This window comes from Aspergillus neoniger (assembly GCF_003184625.1).
Source record: "Aspergillus neoniger CBS 115656 unplaced genomic scaffold BO87scaffold_38, whole genome shotgun sequence".
Taxonomy (NCBI): Eukaryota; Fungi; Ascomycota; class Eurotiomycetes; order Eurotiales; family Aspergillaceae; genus Aspergillus; species Aspergillus neoniger.
Window position 1 is genome coordinate 158,155 of NW_020291166.1, and position 23,489 is coordinate 181,643.

The following is a 23,489-nucleotide window of genomic DNA, read 5'->3' on the forward strand; positions in this document are numbered from 1 at the left end:
GCTACCAAAAATGGCACAATCGCCCCTGGAATCGTGTATCCATCAGAGCCCTTGCAACACCAGAGGTTCCTTCCCGGTTGTGTCACAGTTGTGTCGATAAGCTGGCTGTGCCCTTTTCTGTGGGTTCGCTTCTCGGCAGGCTTGCTGAAAGTGCATAATACCGACCTAGAAGACCCAGATGACTAGGTGATCAGTTCCATGTAAGAGTGTGTACGAAGGTACTTGTATCCACAAGAAGGTTGATGGTACTCGACGTGATAACCTTAATCACCACGACGCCACATGACGATGGTCTAAACTATGGGGATACTATCTGTAATTGGCATTAAACCTGTTTCGCTCGGCTGGATGACTTGTTTATCCGACAACAGTGGTTGTCTACGTACGCTGGAGTCTCTCGACCTAGGATCTGACAGCCACTAGCACCCATGATTCAATTCGGGGTTTGATCTGGCGATAAACTTTCAGGGTTTTGGAGACTATTGGGATGCCTTATAAAGGTATTTTAAAGCCCCGAGAAACCGGGGTCGATAGTGGGTAAGCTCATCCCCTACTGATCAGTCTGGAGATAAGTAGATCTATCGAGTTCGAGTGGTGTGGTTTACGTTGAAAGTCTGGCAATTGTTTGCCGGTTTCGTTGATGGTGTCGCGTTCATCCTGCCTAGAACGATGAATCACTGTACCCTAAACAAGGGAATATTTCTGCTTCTCCACGATCTCAATACCTTAGTCCACTCCCTAAAGGGTTGTTAAGGCGAAACAGCTGCACTGGCACCTAGAATGCTCACTACTTCATTTGACTGTGTTGTGCTAGATGGCATCGTTGTTACGGCCGCTGATGTTGGTCGGTATGATATTGGCATCAAAGATGGGAAGATTGCTATACTTGCTCCTGCGCGGTCCCTGGCCATAGCTCGCTCTTCTCGAGTTATTGACGCCGAGGGTGCATATGTTATGGTAAGTTTCATCCATACAGAAAGTACAGTAATGGTCTCAATCACTGACACGTCACTATTAGCCAGGCGGCATTGATGCGCATGTCCACTTGGCCGAACCGCGAGGCCAGGGTCAAACGTCCGATACTTTCACGACAGGAAGCCGCTCTGCTATTGCTGGTGGCACAACAAGCATCATCGCATTTGCTCCTCAGGATAAGTCTGATCCATCCTTAGTCAAGGCGCTGGAAACAGCGCAAAAGAAAGCCGAAAATGCTGCATACTGTGATTATGCTCTCCACCTTATGATATCCAACCCAAACAGAGAGGTTCTCGACGAATTTTCCATTCTTCGCGAACGTGGCGTGTCCTCAGCCAAAATATTCATGACCTACGAATCTATGCAGCTACGTGACGGCCAGGTTATGGATGTCTTGATGCAGGGCCGCAAAGATGGAGTAACCGTACTTATCCATGCTGAAAACGGCGACATGCTCACCTGGATGACTGAGCAACTCGAAAATCGCCAATTACTAGAACCGAAATATCATGCCACTTCGCGGCCCCAAATCCTGGAGAGTGAAGCTACCAGCCGAGCCATATCCCTGAGCCAATTCATCCACACACCAATCTTGATCGTCCACGTTTCCTCGCCGCTAGCCGCCAACACGATTCGCGGCGCGCAGACCAACGGATGGCCTATTTTCGCTGAGACATGTCCACAGTATTTGTTTCTGACCAGGAAAGACCTCGACAAGCTCGGCTTCGAGGGCGCCAAATGCATATGCTCACCCCCACCCCGCGAGGGTGAGAACGACCTGGAAAGCATCTGGACTGGGCTGCAAAATGGAACATTCACAATCCTCTCCTCTGATCACAGCCCATACTTCTTCGACGACGATGTCAGCGGAAAAAAGATCGCTATGAAAGACGACGTACCCCTAGGCCGCTTCCGAAATGTCCCCAACGGCTGCCCGGGAGTTGAAACACGTCTTCCTTTAGTCTGGAACTCCGACCGTCTCACTCCTCAGAAGTTCGTTGAGGTCGCGAGCACCAACCCAGCCAAAATGTACGGACTATATCCGCAGAAAGGCTCCATTATCCCGGGTATCTCCGATGCGGATCTCACGATCTGGTATCCATCTGCTCTGGAACCATTCCCTATCACGAATTCCGCTTTACATCATAATGTGGACTATACACCGTATGAAGGGCACATGGTAACCCAGTGGCCGCGATACACCCTGCTGCGTGGGGAGGTCATCTGGGATCGGGATAACGGGGGTATTGTAGGTCAGAAGGGCTACGGGAAGTTTTTGAAGAGAGGGCGCAGTGCGTTTTGTCGTGAACAGTCCGAGTTGGATTTTACAAAGTTCTAGTATATATATACCTCTTGGGGAGCATGGGGTTAGTATAAAGATCACACACACACCATGACAGAGAAAAGCATTTCACGAAGCCACTGTATCACTATCAAGATTCTGCTGGTGAGCATAGCATGTGATTTATCGTTATTGAGATCTATGAAAAGAGGGGAGAGAGCCTGGACTCGCCACTGCATCAATATGTATTGCAAAGCCATGTATCTAACTTTCTTTTTATACATTACACTGTTGTATACAGCCAAGTCGAATACAGACATTAAATATTACATCAGGTTTTATGTATGAGGGCCTTGCTTGATAACCCACATCACTAACTATTTTGCCTTCTGATACTTTAACTTAGACTATTTCAAATGAAAGTTATCGGTGTTCAGTAGGGAGACTGATGCACATCTGCCTAATACAGCCGATCCATAATATGATTATAGTAAACGTAAATTTCTAAAAAAAAAGCAAAGTGATATTGAAGTTAAGACACTGACCATAATCACAAGCCCTGTTCAACAACTCTTCATAATACTTAGTACCACCACCGGTTAGCATCATCGATATATTTCCCGTCCTTGAACTTACCGAAGGGGCGGAGCCTTACCCCTTGCTTATTAAATTTGACTCCCAATGCCCGAAGCCGAGCAACGATCGCCGGGTCTGCCTTAACTTCTTTGTACGACATGACAGAACCCGGGCCTTCACAGGCTAGACATTGTTGCCCATTTATCTTCTCATAATGGGAATACGCAATGTGCACCTTTTCTAGCTGAGGGAGATGTGTCTGGCAATGTGCTGCCAAGTCCTCCAGCTCATCGCACAGCATATTAGATGTCTGCATAAGGCAACCGTCTATGGAGAGGAACCGCAGCGAACTTGGGAGAATTTTCCACAGAGGAGAAGTCGGGACACGAGTGCCGGGTTGAAAAGGCAGTAGATTAACCATCCGCATTTGTAGGGTTTCTAGGACAGGAAAGTCACATAAGGACCCGAAGTATGCTGGCTGGGGATACTCCACATCGTGATGAAGGTAGAGGTCGCCACGGCATATGTGAGATTTTATACTAAGGTGTCGCAGCGTGAAGCGGAGTTGGTAAATGGCATCATATGCGCGGTTTGGTTCCCAGTGAAAGCCAGGGCGGTGCGGACGCCTGAATAGGTGGTGTGTTGACTCCTCAAGCGTCCATGTGAAGGATTCGAGCTCTGAACACCCCATGAGCAGCTGCGGTAATTGAGTGAAGGTTTTATCGCACTGTTTGACGTCAAGACGGGTTACTTTGCTGTTGAACTTGCGAGGGAGAGCTTGTTCGTTTTGATCGGCAATCCGCGTAACACGAATATGTCTTAAGGAAGAGATTTCGAGAAATGGAATCAGGCGGATCACGGATATACCTGGCGGTTTATAATCAAAACGTGCTTGAGATTCATCAAGTGTGAGATGTGTCAAGCGGGTGAAGATCCCTGATTCAGGGTTTGCTGCCCAGGAGATGACTTCGTCAAAATGTGGCGTGGGAGCGGGGCCTTTTTGGCCATGCCCGTGCTCATCGCATTGCAAGAAAACATAAAGATGTTGCAGATACTTTAGCTGAAGCAATAGCAGAGCGAACCAGGGATTCCTCAGGGCTGGCAGGAATCGAGTCTTGGGTCGGATTCAAGTTCCTTATGCCAACGCAGGATCATCTGTCTGGTCAGCGGATGAGAGTGCAAGAAGTCTCCCCGTCCTGTTTCCTGAAGAACTCTAGACAGCTCAATCTTTGGAGTACCCGGATTTATGAATGGGACCAACTGCAGCGACCGGACGAAACCAGCAAGACCTGGGTTTTCAATGATGGCATAAGGGAGGCATCGGGCAGAAGAGGTATCCTCGTCCATGTGGAAATTGGGTTCCCACAGCCGGTATACTCCTCGAAATTGAATCTCGCGATAAAGCTCCGGGGTGAAAATGGAATGGCAGAATTTCGAGACGAGAACCAGCTGGTATAAATCCTTGAACCAGAGATATCGGCCGATTTTTACATGCAGTTCGGGGGGCAACCGATCCATGATGCCTGAGCGAGGTATATCTTGCGAGAGTGTTGTTGTTTCTTGCTTAGCTTAAATCCAGCCGGGATTGTACTGAAATGGGCGAGCAGGAAATTGGGAGACCTAGTGTTGTCCCTCTGCATCTTATATGTTGTAGCATGGATATGTGGAGGAAGCTCAGGTATCATAAACCACAGGAGTCCTTTGTACGGGGTATGCAGTATTGAATGGAAGGTCCCTAATGGACTCTATTAGATTAGTAGGAAACTGTCTCTTCTGGGAGAAGAGACATAAAGGCTTAGCAAAGGGCATCGAAGGACGTCAGCACCATGGCGTGAATATCTTTCTTGCATCGAGACAAAGAACGCGTGGATGCTTGATATGTTCCGTTGCAAGACAACAAAGGTGTCACTGGGGCCCGATAGAGGGTACAGGGTAGCTGCCTTAAAAGCTGGCAACTTGCACTGAACACAGCCATGCATCACGATGATGATGATGATGGTTCATATGTCGGGGGATAATCCACAGATATACGGTTCTTTCCGGGTCCTGCAGAACTGGCTTTGATTATAGCAGAACCACGATACACTATTCAAATCATGATTCATTATCACGATGATCGGTGAGGTCCACAAGTACCAGGACTATATAATATCGTTTGCAGTATTTGCAGTACTGTATCAAGTAGGGTGTGCCTTTGTGAGGAAGAGGAAGAGGAAGAGGAAGAGGAAGAGGAAGAAGCGGTTGTTCATGTGAAAGGCAGAAACCCATTTAGAGGTGGTCCGTGCGCTGACGCGAAAAATCCGCGTGGGAGAACAAAGGCGCGCCGCCCGTCCGTCATGTGTGCAGGCTGCCTGCCCAGTGTTGATGCTCTGGTCCCAATTACAGGGCATCCTTATCGCCTCTTGTTTAACGGAGTTGCAGGACATCTGGGAGATAAAGACTCACCGCAAGCCTTTTTAGTGAATCTGCAATCGGACAAGTTCACTCTGCTCCGGTATCCCGCTGTGGGAGGCAATTGCGACATTTGACCTCGCAGAAGGAATATTTAGCTGAACGACAGACCCTATAAGCGATATCCGTGAAAGACGAAAAATCGAACTGGGAAGATGTCGAATCCAGATACTCCCATCACCGGGACCGATTCCCTTGATGAATTCGCCCCACGATCAGGCTCTTCGCAGGCGTCCACGCCGATGACAGATGGACCCGACCAAGACCAGAAGACCACGCCGCAGGATAAGATGGATTTATCGGAGGATATTGAGGGAATGGATGTGAAGGCGAAGGCGCTGATGCATCTTCTTAACACCAGTGAGGTGCGATTGTTCGATCCTGGGGTTGGAAGGGATTTGGGTGGCGCAGAACTATTGCTGATGAGTTCGCTCTCTCTTGATAGGTCTTCGTTGCGATCATGGCGGATAAAATGAAGAAACAGCAGGAAGAGGCGAGACTTGAAGCAGCCAAGCAGCAACAGCAAGGGAAAAAGACTGAAACCAAACCCAAGGGTGCTAGCGAGCCGGTTGGACGGCGACAGACACGCACGAGTGCAAGGCAGTCCGCTGCCACCACATCGGAAGCTGCCGCTGAAGAAGGGAAGAAGGAGGAAGAACAGGAAACCACTAAGACCAGGAGAGGCCGGGGAAGGAAGCCTGCTTCTGCGGCTGCGAATGGCAACACCATCTCCAGCTACTTCAAGAAGGCGGATGTGAAGGTCGATGAGGATAAGCCGACGGTTCAGGAAGCTTTGGAGCATGCTGCAGATGAGTATGAAGCGAATCCAACGGCACTGGGTGGTCAGGAATTGGTTGCTACCCAGCAACCGGAGTTGGTGACGGGAGGGAAGATGAAGAAGTATCAATTGGAGGGACTGGAGTGGCTTAAGTCGCTGTGGATGAATGGACTATGTGGCATTCTGGCCGATGAGATGGGCCTTGGGAAGACCGTTCAGGCTATCTCACTAATCGCTTTCTTCAAGGAGAAGAATGTCTCTGGCCCTTTCCTGATTGCTGCTCCCTTGAGCACGGTGAGCAATTGGGTGGACGAGTTTGCAAAGTGGACGCCTGGAATTAAGACGGTCTTGTACCATGGGACAAGGGATGAACGTGCAACATTAAGGAGGAAGTTCATGAACATAAAGGACCAGAGGAGTGCGGATTTTCCTGTCGTCTGCACTTCCTATGAAATCTGCATGAACGATCGAAAGTTCCTCGCGCAATATCAGTGGCGGTATATCATTGTGGTATGTTCTGCTCCCCCATCGCATGACCATTTGAGATGATTCGATTCCCTAACATGTCTGCAGGATGAAGGACATCGCTTGAAGAACATGAACTGCAAACTGATCAAGGAATTGCTCACCTACAACTCGGCCAACAGGCTCCTCATCACGGGCACACCATTACAGAACAACATCACAGAACTTTGGTCACTACTGCACTTCCTCTTACCTGAGATCTTCAATGATCTCAACAGCTTCCAGGGTTGGTTTGACTTCTCGTCCATGCTGGACAACAATGGTCAGACGGATGTCATGGAACGTCGAAAGCGCACGCTGGTCTCCACGATGCACTCGATCTTGAAGCCTTTCCTCCTCAGACGTGTGAAGACCGATGTTGAGACGTCCCTTCCCAAGAAGCGGGAGTACATCCTATATGCGCCGTTGACAGCAGAACAGAAAGACCTCTATCGTGAGATTCTCAACGGCACTGGTCGCCAGTACCTCGAGGAAAAAGCCACGGAACGTCTCATGGCTAAGAGTGGAAGACCGTCACGATCTCAGAGCCTGAAACGCAGCGCTGATACCAGCGAAGCTTCATCACCGAACAAGAGTCTCAAATCTAGCCGCTCATCCACACCAGCCAGTGCAGCATTGCCCACATCCCGGAGACGCGGCAAGGTGTCGAGCTACAAGGAGCTGAGCGATCGCGAATTCAACTCTAGACTTCGCAGACTCGAGCAAGGCTTAGAAGAAGATCTGGACATCGCTGAACAACCCAGCGAGACAGAACAGGAGGAGCAAGAGAGAGCCAAAACCATCCGGCTTGCCAGTAAGCACCTCCCTATCCCTGCCCTCACTTTACATCGTAAAACTAACATCTCCTTCCCACCCCTTAGAGAAAGAAATCGCTCAAAAGAAGATGCAAAACCCTATCATGCAAGCCCGACTTGCCTGCAACTCCCCACACAACTTCTACTGGCCCTGGATGGACGACCCGACCTCCATCGACGAAACTCTCGTCACAGCCTCGGGAAAAATGCTCCTCCTAGACCGACTAGTCCCCTGTCTTCTCAACAAGGGCCACAAAATTCTCATCTTCTCGCAATTCAAAACCCAACTTGACATCCTCCAAGACTGGGCCACGCAACTCCGCTCCTGGAACTGCTGCCGCATCGACGGCGCCGTCAGCCAAGAAGATCGCCGCGCGCAAATCAAAGCCTTCAACACCGACAAAAACTACAAGCTCTTCCTCCTCAGCACCCGCGCCGGTGGCCAAGGAATCAACCTCATGGCTGCCGACACCGTCATCCTCTTCGACTCCGACTGGAATCCGCAGCAGGATCTGCAGGCGCAAGACCGCGCCCACCGTATCGGGCAAACGAAACCGGTCATTGTCTATCGCCTCGCGACAAAGGGAACCGTGGAGCAGACGCTGCTAGAGAAAGCGGACTCGAAGCGTCGTCTTGAACGGTTGGTTATTCAGAAGGGCAAGTTCCGGAGTCTGTTGGACTCCGGTGGACTTAGCTCCAATGACGTTGATGATTTGAAGAAGGCGCTGGGGCAGGATGAATATGAGAGCTTTGAGGCTGGTGCGGACCCGGCCACTTTGCTTTCGAAGAAGGATTTGGATATCTTGACGGATCGCAGTGAGGAGGCGTATGCTCGTGCCGAGAAGGGGTTGGATACTACTGGACGGGCCTTCATGGCTGTCGAGACGAAGAGGGATGGTGATGGTTTAATGGCGCAAATTATTGGGAAGTAATATTTCTTTACTCTTCCTTCTTTTGGTTCTCGTTTTTCTTTTTGTTTATTCCTCATGAAGGCGGGCGTTTAGGTTGTTTGTGCCCTTCATCAATCATCATGACCTACTTACTATGGGGTGGGCGTCAGGTCAGGGAAAGCGGAACCTAGGCTAGGCCTATAGGGCGTTCTTGTTATGTACTGTACATTAGATAGAGGGGGTAACTGGAAAAGGAGGAGGAGTAATAGGCGGGTAATGCGCGAGAGCAAGTCCAAACTGAGGACTCAAATGAGTTGGAACAAATCACACCTCTAGTGGAAGCGAAGCATGCATGAAAATAAAGCACACGAGACACGAATCAATCCATTAAGCGCCTGATGCTCCTCGCCAAGAAAATGGCTATACAACGACAACAACACAATAGCAAAGCTCGTGAGCGTAGACCCCTCACAGCAATAAGGAAATACCAGAAGCAACCCAGGTGAAAAGTATATCCAAGAAAACGAAGCAAGAAAAGGGAAAGGCAAGTCGAACGAGGAAAAGATTAGAGATTTACCGGGACAACTTTGCCTCTTCGACCTGTGCCCGCAGATCAGAGAGCACCTCCCTCCGTTGCGCCAGATGGCTCTTCAATCCCTCGACTTGCTCGCCAACGGTCTTGACATCATCTCTGAGACGTTCTACGTTCTGGCCGTCTTTGGATCGGCCCGCGCCTTCACGCAGCTCCCGCAGCTCCCGCTCCTTGTACTCCAGCAGCTGGAGTGCTTCTTTCTTAATCAACACCCAGTTGGGCCGGCCGTCGTTCCGAGGTCGATCGCGTCGTCCTTCGGAGGCCTTTCTAGCGGAATCCAGCTTGGACTCAATCTCCGCCAGCTCGCGCCTCAACCGGACCTTCTCCCACTCTTCATCCTGGATGGTGTCGCTGAAATCCGTGCCCTTGGGTGTATAGGATGTCTTTCCTCCGGCACCCAGTCGACTCAAGTAGGTATCTCCGAACTTGGCTTTCTTGCCCGTGAGGGTCTCCGTATCGCCGCTTGCGCCCCATTTCTGGGCGGGACGGGCATTGTCGACTTGGTAGTCGATCTGGTTGTTCTCGAACGAAGCGCGCAGGGATGCAGGAATGGCGCGGGGAATGCGGAAGCCCTCGTGGCGGTAGTTAAGCATATGCAAGAATGCAAGCGTAGCGTCTTTGTTGATGGTCGGGGAAGCAGAAGGGTTGACTAGGTTCCATGCAGAGCGTATGTCTGTGTCCGGGACGTCAAGAGAGTCGTAAAGAGGCTGTAGCGATTCGACTATACAAGACCCGCATCATGTCAGTTTCATGGCCCAGGAGATTGAAGTCGGGGGGGGGGGAGCTTGGATTCGGACATACAGGAGATTTCCCCGCGGTGGTTCTTGTTCGCGAGATAGATTTCTTCGTATTTAGACTTATCAGATGGGTTCATGTACCATTCGAAGCCATCTTTTAGGCCGGGAGTGTCATCCTCGTCTTCTATCCGTTCGAATTGCTCCGGACGACCGCTCAGGGCCCGGGTCGCATGGACTAAATGAGCTTTAGATTCGGGAACGAGCCAATCAGGCAGAACGTTTGGCACTGCTTGTAATTCCTTTGCGGATTGGATATATTAGCATGGAACGTAATGGAGTGGGGGGAGCATTGGACTGCAGAAGCGGGCGGGAAAGGAGACATGCAGCACCAGGAGGACCGGGAGGCGCCGCAGTAGGGGAGCTCACATACCCCATTGACAAGGTCGAACACCAATCGCATGGCAACACAGAACTCCTCAAAGTCTAGTTCGCCATCACCATCAACATCTGCCAGATCCCAGACCTTTTCCAGTTGGTCATCACGAAGCCGACTGTTCCTGAGTACCGAGGCCGCTTGGGAGTTGTTCAAACGCGGCTGGCCGCCTGCCAGCGATGCGAAGATCTCCCAGTACCGTTCGATTTCCCACTGCTCGATCTTCTTGGTTGACATGATTGGAGGCAGAGTCGCTTGTCGACTTGGGGGGTTCAGCAGGACACCGAGCAATGGGAGACAGGAGGTAAGAATGAATGAAGTGAACAGGATGGGGGGGGAATAAATGGGGGGAAGTTGTTTGGCTGGATTGCTGGGCGTCATCCGGTTCGGGCGTCCCGCAATGGCTCCGCTGGGATTACCGGAACAAGTTAGTTCCGTCCAGGTACTGCTCCAGATAATCGACTTTATCTTAGATAGATAGTCTCTGGATAGCTTCATAAATCGATAGCTATGAAGTGCTTGGAGAGTCGCGTGATTTTCATTATTTCGTAATATGTCTAGATACTTCCTATCACTCTAACTGGGCGTGTGCTTCCAAGCTCCATTCGCCATGCACCATTGACAAACACTATGTACTGACTTGTCCTCGGAAGACCTGGGGCAGCCACGGGCCATGATGGTTGCCGTGTAGGAATCCTTCCCATAGTTATTCCCTTTGCTCATGTATCTTTCTTTTCAGAGGCCCCATCCTCGGCATCTTTCTTCGCATCCGCCTTCAGCTTTTCCTCCACTTGTATGATGGCTCGCTCAGCTTCCAGCGCAAGATCCGGTGCCTCGAGTATCGAGGCTAGTTTCTTCGCATCTGTCATGCGGAGAAGTAACCTGTCATCACTCTTCTCCACGTCTTCTACCATCTCCGCAATGGGTTTGTCCACCCCAGTATTTTCCAGTGCGTAAGATACGCGCTTCGCGTACAGTTCTTCGAGCCCAGGGTATGATATCGGATTCAGGAGATTCTTCTCTAGAAGAAACTCTAAGTGTTTGGAGCCGTTAAGTGCTTGGAGTGGTCAGTTCACGAACTGTCTTGAGTGGGAAAGAAGTGGGGGCTAAGCCAACCTCGTCCATGGGACCATGCTCGGTACACGAGGTAGAAGAAAGGGACATTAGGCACACTATATAGTAGGTATGGTTATGTGATTAGCATATACGGGTCAACCAAGCCACTCAAATCGGGGTAAATCAGAAGGGCTCCATACAGAGGAATAAGCCCAACGGGAGCGGTCAAGGGCGTCGCAAGCAAGCTCAACCACATCCTTCGGCGATGCAAGTCCTGCCTTTCCGTCGCAATTGCTTGCAGCATCTTTTGTAGCTTTTCTGGCCGAATAGCATTCCCCGGGAATAGTACGTCCACTTTCTTGGTCCCGTAGGATTCATCAAGTCGCCGCACCGCTGCGAGAGATGGAATACTTTTCAGACCCCATTCTTGATACGGGATGCGTTGCTGCACCCGATTACCCCAAGAGACCAAATGCTTCTTCCAGCCCTTATCGGCCTCCTCCCATTTCGCCCATGTTTCTGCAGCCTTTTGTATGACCCGGTCATGTATTGAAGGCTTCTGCGACGGACCACGGCGGAGGGGTCGAGCGTAGATTAGAGCTTGTCGCGTCGAGATAGGGATGACGAAGAGTCGCATAGCAACCGAGAAAGGGATCCGTTCTGTATGATTATTATGAGTGCCGTGGCGTGTTTCCAAGGATCAGCGACAATGGCTGATTTGGGCAAATTTGGGAGGCAGCCAGGGAGAGCTAGCGATCGACTAGAGAAAATAACCGATTCAAGGGCGTAAATGAAAGTGGCATGCCTTTCCTGTCTGATGAGGGTATTCGAAGGTCACGGGGCCTGAATTGGCTTTTCGAGTCGTAGTTTGTTACCGTTTTCTGAATTGATATCAGGGAATGAATAGGTGTAGCGGAGATGGATGCGTGGAGGTTGCCGGACCATTAATTGGCGGCGGCGGCGGTGATGATGGATGATGCTTTGCTTAGTTGCATCTCAGACGTCATTCAGCTTACTGTTGTGACGGTATGCATGACACTGCAACTGCCGACAATATGGAGATTCGTGACTGCAGGCTGTACGGTATTGTAAGTACTAATTGTACCTGGCTGTAAGTTACGCAGCTAACCGGTTGGGGCTTAGCTCCTCCAAGCTAAGATTACAGCCCGGACGAATTACTACGTCCATCCAAATTTCTTGAAACCAGCCTCCCAGCCTTTCGCTCTCTTTTCCCCCTCCTTCTGCGACGTCTGATCTCAGTTCATTGTCGCCTTGTTTCACCCATCTTGACTGTTCTCTCGATGATCCTATCTCTCCCAAGGGCCAAGGCTTCCCAAATTTCAGTCAAGCCCGGTGCCCGCTAATCTTCCGAGGGACATTGAGGCGATGCAGACTAGATCCGCGGCTTGCCCCCAGCTTCCGACCCGCCGACGCACCTTCGCCTGGAACCACCGCTGAACTGTACGGCAATGGCACAAGATGTGCGCAACTCACATTTGCAGCCTCCAGATGCCGCTCCGCTCTCTGACGAACAGCTGTCGGAGCAACCATCCGCTACCGAGTGGATGTCGGCGCAATCGAACCATTCTACTGGCGCGCTCCACAGCGACAATGATATCGTTCACCCACATGATGCAGTAGACTACTCGGCTGGACGCTCACGTTCGCCAGAGAGTACAGTCGTGGGCGAATTCGACAACATCCCGGCAATGGGGAAGAAACCTCGGACTTTACCAGGTGAGTTTCCCCTTGTATCCTGATCGATCTCGGATCCACCGGATTAAGTCAACTAACCAACGATGATCTGTATAGCATGGATCCGTTCAGTCGAGTATACGGAGGACGATGTAGATGCAGCTGTCACAGATAGGCTACTTCCATCACAACCAGGAGAAGCCGTTGTCGCCCAGCACAATCATTCGCCTTATGCAGCATCAAGACCTACCCTTTCAAGTGGACAGGGTGAAAGTAGCAGGGGTGTCATCGGACGAGAGCGCGAGTCGCGCTGGAAGAACTTTTCCAGGGACATCGCCTACCCTCGAGAACAAGGAGTTGAGGAGAAATCCGTCACGCCGGACTGGTTGAATGAGAATCTCGGTGATTATTCTGAACCTTGGCGAGGCGAGGGCGAACCGGATGAAGATACCGAAGACCCCTTGAGGATGAGACGACGACGAGAAATTTGGTTCAAGCGCTTCCACAGTACGCTTCTCAAGAGCCCTATGGTTCCTTTGATCTTTCGACTTACGGTATGGTGCTTTTCCCTCACTGCATTGGCTCTTGGAGGCTCTATCCAGCATCTCTCGGGGAAGTACCAGCATCCCCAAGGCCCCTCTGCACTAATGGCGATTATCGTCGATGCGGTTGCCTTGGTTTACCTCGTTTACATTACATTTGATGAATACACATCCAAGCCGTTGGGTCTTCGCTCTCCATCCGCCAAGGCACGACTCATTCTTCTGGACATCTTTTTCATTGTGTTCGATTCAGCCAATCTCAGTTTGGCATTTGAATCACTCTCGACCGTGAGAGGCGCATGCACAATGGCTGAAGTCAACCAAGAGGTTGCGCCGAAAAACGACGCAATATGCGACCGGCAGATCGCCTTGGCTTGTGTACTACTGATTGCGCTACTAGCCTGGCTTACCACCTTTTCCATCAGTGTCCTCAGGTACGAGAGTCTTACCATGTTACACAAATGACGATACTGACAGCTTCGATTTAGACTTGTCGAACGAGTTGCTTCATGAAGTGCAGCTCTACAATATACCCCCAACCCCCTTATTCATCTCTCTATTATAGTCCCTCTGGGGCAATTTTCTATCCCCCCTTCCACCACATTAATACCCCGAATTGCTTTTCCGGTAGTTCTTTTCTTACTCCTTTCTTGGCTTAACCCTTTCAATTTCCTTCAATTTCTTCTTCTCATTCCCCCGTTTGCTTTACTTGGCGCTATATCCTTGCTTCGCGAGCTTAGTTATGGAGTTTTATGTTTGTCGTGGTGGTCGGTTGGAGTTTCAAAGCATTGGGTCGGAAAGGGAAAATCTGATTTCTTTTTTTGGATTACACGATCACTGTGCATATACGATAAGAACATTATGTACATATGAAATCTTGATGGTAAAGAATCCACGGCCGCGGTTATCGCTCGAAAGCTATCTCAAGGAATCCTTCAGACGTGCAGCACAGGCCCATCCTGCCCACACAAGGGGTCGCTGTGGAACCAACTCAAGGCATGGATATTCCGCGAAACCTTGTCTTCCTCCCTTGAGTCACCATAGCACATATCCCATTGTTTCTGGGGCGGATAAGCGCCAACCATCTGGAAAGGGGCACCCTGGTCAGAGCCGAGCTCCTCCAGCAGCCGGTGGCCGACGCCGGCGGGCACGATAATCAGATCTCCTTTTTCGACGGTCGGCTCGAAGCGTTCGGGGTTCGCTTCCCCACCGAAGCAAAGCCGTGCACGGCCGGAAACCACCCCCAGCACCTCGTGAGTGGTGCTGTGAAAGTGCGTTTGGCTGTACATGGAATAGACCCACTGTGGTCTGACCTCACCAATTTCCTCCAGGTGCGCCGCGAGATCGTTAGCGGACGCGTTAAAAGCTTTGTGGTAGATCATGAGTGGTTTAGCCTGGATCGAGGTGTTGGGGATACCACCCCATTTGGGGATCTGGCGAGATGTCACGGAAATTTCTGAAGGAGGAGAGAACGACATGATTGATCGAGTGTCAACACGGCCATTCGTTCTTGTTTTTTTCTTCCTTTATATTAGTGCTAATGGAATCGGAGTTGTGGTGGTTCATTTTTCTTAAGGGTTTAAATTAAAGATCAGTTCATCCGTAATGAGAGTATGTGTGACGTCATTGGTACTGCTTGCCCCCTGTGAGGGGACGAAGAATGCATGACAGGTAGCATTTCGTCACGCAATGAGCTGATTGTCTCGCATCCAAGGTGTCATTGATGCCAGGAGATCTTAGATACGTCTTCTCTCTTTCTCTCCAACGGCGGAGGATGTGTCCAGTCAGATCGACATTGGCTGTGTGACAGATGAACATTCTTGGGGGGGTCAGAAAAAAGGTAGGCGGTTACGTAGCGGTTGATCCCAAGGGTCGGGTCCCGTGCCAGCCTACCCAAAGGGTGTTGGGGATGCAGTTTGGGGAAGATCTTGGGGGAGATATAAAGCTGAACGTGCACAGTGTAACACGATGCTGAAGAGACCTGGAACGAGCCCTGAAGTAATTAAAATTAAAGAAAGACTATTCACAGGACTCTGTACTAGTCCCGATCATCAGCAGGGCGGCCTGGGGAATCTAAATCTAGATCGAGAAGACCTGACCGCCTACCGCAAACAGCGAGCAATTCCCCCCCTCTGTTGGAGGAACCTCCACCAAGTTACTAAGTAACCGCCAAACTAAACTAACCACCAACCACCAGCCATCATCATTCATTCCCCCCAAATCTTAGTTCTTCCGCCCAACCGCCACGCCCTCTTTCTGCTTCCTTTGCTCAAATCATATCTCCTCCCGCCTTCGCTTTTCTACCCTCCCCACCCTCTCTCCCCCAAGGCGCGTCACTACCTACTCTAGTAGTTCCGGGCATTTGCAGTGCAATCCTCGTGGCTCCTTGGGTCGTCTCCCACAGCGCGCCAGCTTCTCTTCTGCCTTAAATGCTAGGCTGGGGTCCTGAAGCTGATATTTAGACTCATCATCGCTGCCTTAAAGCTTAGCCGCCCACCGCTCATCGTGCGGTCACTCATTTTATCCTTGAGACGTTGAGGTAAGTTCCGTGTTCCCTTTCATCCTCACATGTCTTTGTGCCTGGTCGCTATCGTCTCCTTGTCCATTGTTTCGTCCCATAACGAGAACCTTCCTCCGCCTTGACAACTCCTCAAAAGGAGTCGTCTCAAATTCGCATAAGCTAATGCTGTCCCGTTTACTCCATAGACCTGTGCTCAAGGCTCGAACTCGACTATCCATAGCTCGCAGAATGCCTGCTCTTATCCCCCAAATCCCTCACAAGGATGATTTGGATGAAACGTGAGTCCTTTTAAGCTGGGCGGCCGCTCTTGTCAGAAGGAATCATATAGCGGCTTTGGTCGGGACCTTGGCTGACGGTGCGCAGATGGACGTTCCTAGAGAAGGGCATCGACAGCGTGATGCTCAAGTTGGAGGAAGGTGTGGATATGAAAACTGTATGCCGTTCAAATTTCTTTTCCTGGCTTCCCCGTCAGGACCATCATTATCTGCCGAGCTGGATGGTGTGCTGACATATCATCTTCGTTGTTCTAGTACATGGCGTTGTACACGTATGTCCTGGTTCCGAGGCGTCTCCAGCCCCCATGTATTGGCTAACCTGCAGAAACAAGCGCCGTCCATAACTTTTGCACGTCACAAAAGGCCATCGGCAGCAGCCAAAACATAAAAGCGCATCATGGCGGTCGGTCACAACCACACAAATTCTTGAGTCTGAGAACTCCACAGCTGACGGCATCACCAGCACACCTACTAGGAGAGGAACTGTACAAGTTGCTCGGGGAGTACCTTTCTCGTCACCTTGACGCGGTATACCAGGAGTCCGAGGGTCATGCGGAAGAGGCCCTGCTAGGATTTTACATCCGAGAGTGGCTCCGTTACACGACGGCGGCTAAGTACATCAACCATCTTTTCAAGTATTTGAACCGTCACTGGGTCAAGCGGGAGATTGACGAAGGCAAGAAGAATGTATACGATGTGTATACCTTGCACTTGGTCAAGTGGAAGGATGACTTCTTCATGAAGGTCCATGAGAAGGTCATGGAAGCGGTGCTCAACTTGGTTGAGAAGCAGAGAAACGGCGAAACCATCGAGCAGTCTCAGATCAAGAGCATTGTTGACTCCTTCGTCTCCCTTGGCTTGGACGAGAGCGACTCTAGCAAGTCCACCTTGGAGGTCTATCGGTATTACTTCGAGAAGCCCTTCATTGATGCCACCAGGGTGTATTACGAGAATGAATCACGCCAGTTTGTCGCAGAGAACAGTGTTGTTGAGTACATGAAGAAGGCGGAGGCTCGTCTGGACGAAGAGAAGGCGCGCGTGGGCTTGTATCTGCACCCGGATATCTCTAAGCACCTCACTGACACGTGCCTGGATGTGCTTGTTACCGCGCACTCCGAACTCTTGCGGGACGAGTTCCAAGTGTTGTTGGATAATGAACGCCAAGAAGATCTAGCCCGGATGTACAGACTCTTGTCTCGCATTAAAGACGGCCTGGACCCTCTCCGCACCAAGTTTGAAGCCCACGTCAGAAAGGCAGGCTTGGCTGCCGTGGAAAAGGTTGCCGCGGATGGCGAATCCTTTGAGCCCAAGCTCTACGTCGATGCACTGTTGCAGGTGCACACCCGGTATCAGAGTCTGGTAAGCGAAGCCTTCAACGGCGAGTCGGAGTTCGTCCGGTCTCTAGATAATGCTTGCCGTGAATTTGTAAACCGCAATAAGATCTGCAAATCTGGTTCAACAAAGACCCCGGAATTGCTGGCCCGGTACACAGATTCACTGCTCAAGAAGGGCTCCAAGGCAGCGGAGGAGTCTGAACTCGAAGAAATGCTGGTGCAGATCATGACTGTCTTTAAGTACATTGAAGACAAGGATGTTTTCCAGAAGTTCTACTCCAAGATGCTGGCTAAACGTCTCGTCCACGTCAGCTCGGTCTCTGACGATGCAGAGACCAGTATGATTAGCAAGCTTAAGGAGGCGTGTGGATTCGAGTACACCAACAAGCTGCAGCGCATGTTCCAAGACATTCAGATTTCGAAGGATCTTAACGCCAGCTACAGAGACTGGCAGGAGAAGATTCTCGACGATGACGATCGGAGGAAACTGGTGGACTCACACTTTCAGATCCTGGGAACTGGATTCTGGCCCCTTAGTGCGCCTTCGACTGACTTCCTCGCGCCACCGGAAATCGTCAAGACTGCTGAACGGTTCCAGAGTTTCTACTTTGACAAGCATAACGGTCGTAAGTTGACATGGCTCTGGCAGCTATGCAAAGGTGAAATCAAGACCAACTACATCAAAAACACCAAGGTTCCGTACACGTTCCAGGTGTCGACCTTCCAGATGGGTATTCTCCTACTGTTCAACGAACATGACACTCTGTCCTACGAGGAAATCCAGAAAGCCACATCCCTTGCTCCCGAGATCCTTGACCCGAACCTGAGTATCTTCCTGAAGGCCAAGGTGCTCATCATAAATCCGGAGGGGTCGAAGCCAGAACCTGGTACATCCTTCTCCCTGAACTATAACTTCAAGAACAAGAAGATCAAGGTCAACCTCAACATCCAGATCAAGTCTGAGCAGAAGGTTGAGTCTGATGATACGCACAAGACGATTGAGGAGGATCGGAAGCTGCTGCTTCAGGTATGTCCCTTGCAAATATGCTATATTGGAAGAATTTCCATGTCGCTAACATGTGTATAACACAGTCCGCCATTGTCCGTATCATGAAATCCCGCAAGAAGATGAAGCACGTGCAACTTGTCCAAGAAGTGATTCAACAGGTCAAGTCGCGTTTCCCTCCCAAGGTCCCGGACATCAAGAAGAACATCGAAGCACTCATGGAGAAGGATTATATAGAGCGGCTGGACGGTGATGAGATCGCTTACATCGCGTGATCGCCATACAGCCCGAGTTCTCCATTCCCTTTCCTCATCCTTTCCTTTCATCTGGCGGTTCAGTCCCCTCATCCTGAATCAAGAACACAACACCACATCAACCATCATCTCAAATGTCCTGTTAGCGCGGTAGCTTCCTTATTTTTACATTAGTCTTCTTCTATCTTGACTCATATTGTCCCAATGGCACATCGAGGAGCGGCGGATGGGAAACGTTGTGTTTTTTTCTTTCTTCACAGCGCTGCTACGACAAATGACAACCCAGATATACAATTAGACTGGATCCCGCTTTTCACTTTCTCATCATATTCCTTCATCTAAGTTCATCTAAATTGAAACTCCGATTTGAGACTGGGCTGAGCAGCTATCTCAGTAATTAGTAAAAATTGGAATATTTCATAATATGTTGAAAGACAGCCCTTCATAATTATTAGACTATACTATCAAGAACAAGTGAGTAAATATTTGATGCAAATATTATGTATGATTGGTATCAAAACACTATGAGCGTTATCTAGCTACTATGCTATTACTATGTATCAGTTCACATGATGGGAGAGAGTATACACGACATTTGAGATAGATGGCATGCGTCGTCATATATACAGGCATTATTTGTGTCCTCTTCGGGTATCAGGAGCTCTCGATGATAGATGAGCATGGGTGAGAGGGGTCTCCCCGAAAGGGAGAAATAGAAAAAAAGCCTGTCGTGACATAAAGCGGGAGGCTTACATACAGAATGGGAACAGGGGGAAATAGGTTGTTCCCTTATTACTATTATAATGATCGAGTAGACATCAACAGAATGATTGTCTTATTTCTCGGCATGCGGCTCGATCGGTTCCGGGGACACTTCCTTGATGTCAGGAGATGGTTGCAAGTGGGTAGTAGTAGGAGCCTTCGCTTCGTCTTCCGGGGACTTCAGTTTAGAGGTTTCGGCTTCATCAGGTGGTGACTTGTTCGTATGTTCCGCTGCAGTGGTAGGTGCGGGCTCATTGATTTCGGGTGCGGAATGGGTTGTGGGCTCAATAGGCGATTGGGTTGATTCTATCGCGGGGACCTCGTCATCGTGAACTGATGAAGCTGTGCGAGACAAGGGCGATCTCGAATACGTGTCCTGCTCGCCGTTGTTGCTGCTCTCGTCGTCCTTTCGGTAGGCGGAGCTGAACTCCCCGCTTTCCCGCCGCAGGAGAATGTTGCTCCACCGCTTTCTTCTGCTTCCACTGCGGGAGATTGTGGAGTCTTCGCTGCGGCGAGACTGCATGGACCGCCGTCTTCCTCGGTCCGCCTCGCTGGCTTCTGTGATGCTGTTTAGTGCCGGAGCCGATAGCGAATTGACGGAAGTTGGTGATGCCGGCGTGGTTTTCTTCTCTTGCCATTCCTTCCGCTTCTCACTGGCCCAAGAGCCCCAGGAGCTGAGATAAGCACCTGCCTTCTGGCTTGCTGCACTCACGGATGCCTGTGCTTGGGTGAGATCGACAGCAGGAGCTTTACGCGCAGAGAACCAGGAAGCACCGCTGGTGGAATGCACCGATGCGGTGTCGGACGGTGAAAACGGTGGAGAGTTCCGAGAGCCTTTGTCCAAGGATGAACGTTGCGATTGGGAGGCCTTCTCTTCATTCTTTTTGCGTTGGGCCTCCCGCATGGATTCGATGTCCGCCCAGAAGCTGTTGAATGCCGCGCTCACTTTCTTCTGCCCAGTAGAAATGTGCCTGTTCAGGGCCTCGCGACTTTCACGGACCTTTTCGTCCAAGTGAAGCTCCGCGACTTGTTGAGACAAACGTCGTTGGACATCATCAATGGTGAGCCCTCCTGCGCAGGGATGGCGAGGCTCAACGATCGAAAAAAGAAGCGCATCGGAGGTCAAACGTTTGAACAGCGAATAATTCGGCGTGTTCCTCCACTGCGCCAAGAATTCGGAATTGAATTCCAAAGCCGGGTCTCCCTCAATATTGAATGCTTCTAAATGGGCACGGCTCCTCCGGCCCAACTCGTCAGCATTCAAAGAGTTGAGCTCTTCGTGATACTGCATGCAGGCGAGGAGTGCTAAGAGGTATTCTTCAAATTGTAGTCTAATGAATTCCTCCGACCCCATATATCCGTGGGTCTTAGGCTGCTCTGGATGGGCCTCATCCCATGTATCGTTGATGATTTGGGTGAGAAGGTCAATCCAGCGCCGGTCTGCGACAGATAGTGCCAAGGCATTCCGGAGGGTGGGAGATGAGATATTAATGGTATCTTCGTCAAGCTAAGATTTCAGATGTTAGCAGAGAATCTATAAAGGGTCGAACTGTTCTCACATTAACTAGTATGTCGCTATAGCGATCCTTTTGCTGTAACAGTAATGAATTAGTCGAGCCGACAACGTACGACTTTGTTCCATAATCTGCTAGCAGATCCAGCTGCTGCAATGGCGTGTAGGGCCCGAACATGCTTCCCTAGATCATGTTAGAAGAGCCTAAACTCTACAAATGGTGTTTAACGAACCTTGCCGAAAATCTGCAAAGGTAGACCCATATATGCCAATACTGTGGATATTAGTATACACCCAGTGAAGAAGGGATTAGATGACGTACAAGAATTTCTATCACTCGTCTTGAGGGACGTCGGCTGTTCCACAGTCTGTGCGTAGGTATCAAACGCGGGATCAGCACAGTCCTGTAACTTATTCAAAAGCCCAGGAATGAGAGAGACAAGAGAGAACTGAATCATGCACAGTCGTTCGCATCGGGAGCCGAAGAACAGCATCTACGTAACATTAGTATGTGAAGTACACCGTTGTTCTGGGCACTGCTTACCTTTGGCTGTAGAAGTAGAGCCTTGAAGAGAACCAAGGTTTGATATTTGAACTCATGGATCATCTCCCGCAGGGAAAGACCTTGATACAAAACGTCAACCAGAGGGAAGCGCGAAGCCAAAATGCAGGGCAGTCATACCTAGGTTTTGGTCTTTTGATCCCTCATCCTTCCTCAGACTGATCACGAGGCCTTCCCTAAATTTCTAAGAAGATGTGAGTAAGGGTCGAGACAGACTTCTATCTAAGAGCGCACCTTTAGAATATCGATATCCGAAAAATCCCTGTTGATGCTGTGTCAGCCAAGACACCCGACGATATTATCCGATGTACCATTGCCCAATAGCAAGCGAGAGCAGATCGTCCCAGAAATTGGCATTGGCTGATAGACATACCGCTGGGCAAACCAAGCCGAAGTCACAACAGACAGTTTCTCCCTCAGTTGTCCCAAGCTCCGAGGGTTATCCGTCACCACTACCACCGCTTTTTGCACCGTGGATCTTGTAACATCCGGAGGGCGATATATGAGAAGATTCGAATCGATCTGTCGGGAACAAGAGATGCCGAAGAGTGAAGTCGCAGGTTCGGTAGGGGTCTCCTTCCGCCGCACGGTAAAGTACGAGAACTCTTCGGTGGACCTAGAAGGTACAATGTGTGTCAACGCAGCTCAGAGCGATCTCTCGGTAGTCGTATTGGTCCACGAGGGATGGATAAGACTGTTCGGGTCGTACATATGCGCTCCATCAGATAAGGCCATAAACGGTAATAAAGACCAGTCATTCTCCGCTGCAGGATCGCTTCCATCGTCTCCAACGCATAGTTCTATTTCGGGACCCCTGGCAGAGTAAATAAATATCGACGGTTAGCAAATATAGCTCGTGGGGCGATGGATCAAATGAAGAGAACAAGTGAGACACAGGAAACAGAGATGAGGTACAAGTGCTAGTGCTTGACTCCGACCCAGTCACCATGATAGCGGGGAGGTGAGCCACTAGTAGTAGTAAAGGGTGTGCAATCGAGGAATGTTGATAGTGGTTGGGGAGCAAGCCACTCCATAGCCTCCCTTCTAGAACATCTTTCTTGCCCCTCTTGGGCTTGCTTCAGCCGACGACGAGACACTCACCTTGCATGGTGAAAATCTATGACCATGACGATGGGATCCTGACCACTGCGGACGCAAGACATGGCGTGGGGACGGTCATAGAAAATGGGGACTGAGAAGTGACACGTTCCAAGCCAATTTCCACCTTTTTGAAAATAGGAGGAAGCCCCCTCCTGTGTAGAAGAGAACCCAATAAAAGATAAAACTGGGACGAAGCCTCACGTGGGACGAAAGGGACGACAGACAATTAATGCAAGACTCGAGGAAGCGATCACTAGTCCGAGTCAGTCGGTAGTCTTGGAATTAAACTGGAACCCCGACCAGGGGGGAGGGGGGGAAAGGAGCAAGCTGCTGGCAGATTGATCCAGATCCGCTGCAGATTGGTTCCCCCGGCCGGGCGGTGACGGGAAGTTGGGGGAAAGAGAGACAGAACTTACTCCTGGAAAAGGAGGGCCCCATACGCCCCGCTGGACAGGCTGCCTCGGGATTAAGGTTGGCTTCTAGTTAAGGTGCTGATGGCTTCGATGAAAGATAAGGAATTGACGCCCTCTTGCTCCTTAGCACTTTTATTAGGGACTACAATCTCGCACTGGACTTGTATTCCAATTCCATCTCCCCACCCTCCCTCCTTAGACCCAAAGGAAACCAATAAGACCGCAAACATCACGAAATTAGTGTGTTTTTCTCAAATTCGATTCTATGGCGCACATACGCAAATCCAACAAGGTTCCTCAAACACACACACAGAGGGAGAGATGGAGGGACAGGCACAACACACCCCAATACACTCAAGTTAATCAAAAAGAGATTTATAACACGCATGCTCATCAATCGTGGACCAAGAAGAAGTGTATAT

General features: G+C 50.2%; 9 protein-coding genes across 9 annotated transcripts; 4 read left to right on the plus strand and 5 right to left on the minus strand.

Moving 5' to 3' along the window:
* Nucleotides 1-780: 780 nt before the first annotated feature.
* BO87DRAFT_462374 (hydantoinase/dihydropyrimidinase family protein) lies at nucleotides 781-2,357 on the plus strand (the record flags this gene model as incomplete). Its single annotated transcript, XM_025629156.1, has 2 exons — nucleotides 781-957; nucleotides 1,019-2,357. 2 exons carry the CDS (start codon nucleotides 781-783, stop codon nucleotides 2,312-2,314), a joined length of 1,473 nt encoding a protein of 490 aa, XP_025475780.1. The 3' UTR covers nucleotides 2,315-2,357.
* Nucleotides 2,358-2,659: 302 nt separating this feature from the next.
* BO87DRAFT_390261 (uncharacterized protein) lies at nucleotides 2,660-4,351 on the minus strand (the record flags this gene model as incomplete). The annotated part of the gene is made up of 3 exons (XM_025624924.1): nucleotides 2,660-2,664; nucleotides 2,894-3,931; nucleotides 4,072-4,351. 3 exons carry the CDS (start codon nucleotides 4,349-4,351, stop codon nucleotides 2,660-2,662), a joined length of 1,323 nt encoding a protein of 440 aa, XP_025475781.1.
* An 827-nt stretch (nucleotides 4,352-5,178) lies between these two features.
* On the plus strand, nucleotides 5,179-8,618 carry BO87DRAFT_367334 (putative SNF2 family helicase/ATPase PasG). The gene is made up of 4 exons (XM_025621882.1): nucleotides 5,179-5,649; nucleotides 5,730-6,572; nucleotides 6,636-7,380; nucleotides 7,448-8,618. Exons 1-4 carry the CDS (start codon nucleotides 5,440-5,442, stop codon nucleotides 8,311-8,313), a joined length of 2,664 nt encoding a protein of 887 aa, XP_025475782.1. The 5' UTR covers nucleotides 5,179-5,439; the 3' UTR covers nucleotides 8,314-8,618.
* end3 (cytoskeletal adaptor protein SagA) lies at nucleotides 8,439-10,363 on the minus strand. Its single transcript, XM_025629157.1, has 3 exons — nucleotides 10,031-10,363; nucleotides 9,665-9,899; nucleotides 8,439-9,584 (listed from the first exon to the last, which is right to left on the minus strand). Exons 1-3 carry the CDS (start codon nucleotides 10,268-10,270, stop codon nucleotides 8,845-8,847), a joined length of 1,215 nt encoding a protein of 404 aa, XP_025475783.1. The 5' UTR covers nucleotides 10,271-10,363; the 3' UTR covers nucleotides 8,439-8,844.
* A 191-nt stretch (nucleotides 10,364-10,554) lies between these two features.
* On the minus strand, nucleotides 10,555-12,053 carry BO87DRAFT_409882 (mitochondrial K+-H+ exchange-related family protein). Its single transcript, XM_025626272.1, has 3 exons — nucleotides 11,290-12,053; nucleotides 11,150-11,205; nucleotides 10,555-11,090 (listed from the first exon to the last, which is right to left on the minus strand). The coding sequence occupies exons 1-3, from the start codon at nucleotides 11,724-11,726 to the stop codon at nucleotides 10,753-10,755; spliced, it is 831 nt and encodes a 276-aa protein (XP_025475784.1). The 5' UTR covers nucleotides 11,727-12,053; the 3' UTR covers nucleotides 10,555-10,752.
* A 505-nt stretch (nucleotides 12,054-12,558) lies between these two features.
* On the plus strand, nucleotides 12,559-13,839 carry BO87DRAFT_429756 (phospholipase D regulator; the record flags this gene model as incomplete). The annotated part of the gene is made up of 3 exons (XM_025627509.1): nucleotides 12,559-12,826; nucleotides 12,902-13,760; nucleotides 13,815-13,839. 3 exons carry the CDS (start codon nucleotides 12,559-12,561, stop codon nucleotides 13,837-13,839), a joined length of 1,152 nt encoding a protein of 383 aa, XP_025475785.1.
* A 187-nt stretch (nucleotides 13,840-14,026) lies between these two features.
* Nucleotides 14,027-15,049, minus strand: BO87DRAFT_157563 (cupin domain-containing protein). The gene has a single exon (XM_025618223.1). It carries the CDS (start codon nucleotides 14,802-14,804, stop codon nucleotides 14,262-14,264), a length of 543 nt encoding a protein of 180 aa, XP_025475786.1. The 5' UTR covers nucleotides 14,805-15,049; the 3' UTR covers nucleotides 14,027-14,261.
* Nucleotides 15,050-15,792: 743 nt separating this feature from the next.
* culA (cullin culA) lies at nucleotides 15,793-18,899 on the plus strand. Its single transcript, XM_025618224.1, has 7 exons — nucleotides 15,793-15,865; nucleotides 16,033-16,125; nucleotides 16,211-16,280; nucleotides 16,378-16,394; nucleotides 16,455-16,525; nucleotides 16,586-18,483; nucleotides 18,549-18,899. Exons 2-7 carry the CDS (start codon nucleotides 16,076-16,078, stop codon nucleotides 18,735-18,737), a joined length of 2,295 nt encoding a protein of 764 aa, XP_025475787.1. The 5' UTR covers nucleotides 15,793-15,865; nucleotides 16,033-16,075; the 3' UTR covers nucleotides 18,738-18,899.
* A 333-nt stretch (nucleotides 18,900-19,232) lies between these two features.
* On the minus strand, nucleotides 19,233-22,717 carry BO87DRAFT_379954 (putative Avl9 protein). Its single transcript, XM_025624190.1, has 9 exons — nucleotides 22,263-22,717; nucleotides 21,927-22,169; nucleotides 21,788-21,815; nucleotides 21,674-21,737; nucleotides 21,536-21,615; nucleotides 21,314-21,485; nucleotides 21,225-21,265; nucleotides 21,038-21,175; nucleotides 19,233-20,985 (listed from the first exon to the last, which is right to left on the minus strand). Coding segments are annotated over exons 1-9 (2,202 nt in total). The 5' UTR covers nucleotides 22,265-22,717; the 3' UTR covers nucleotides 19,233-19,551.
* Nucleotides 22,718-23,489: the final 772 nt, after the last annotated feature.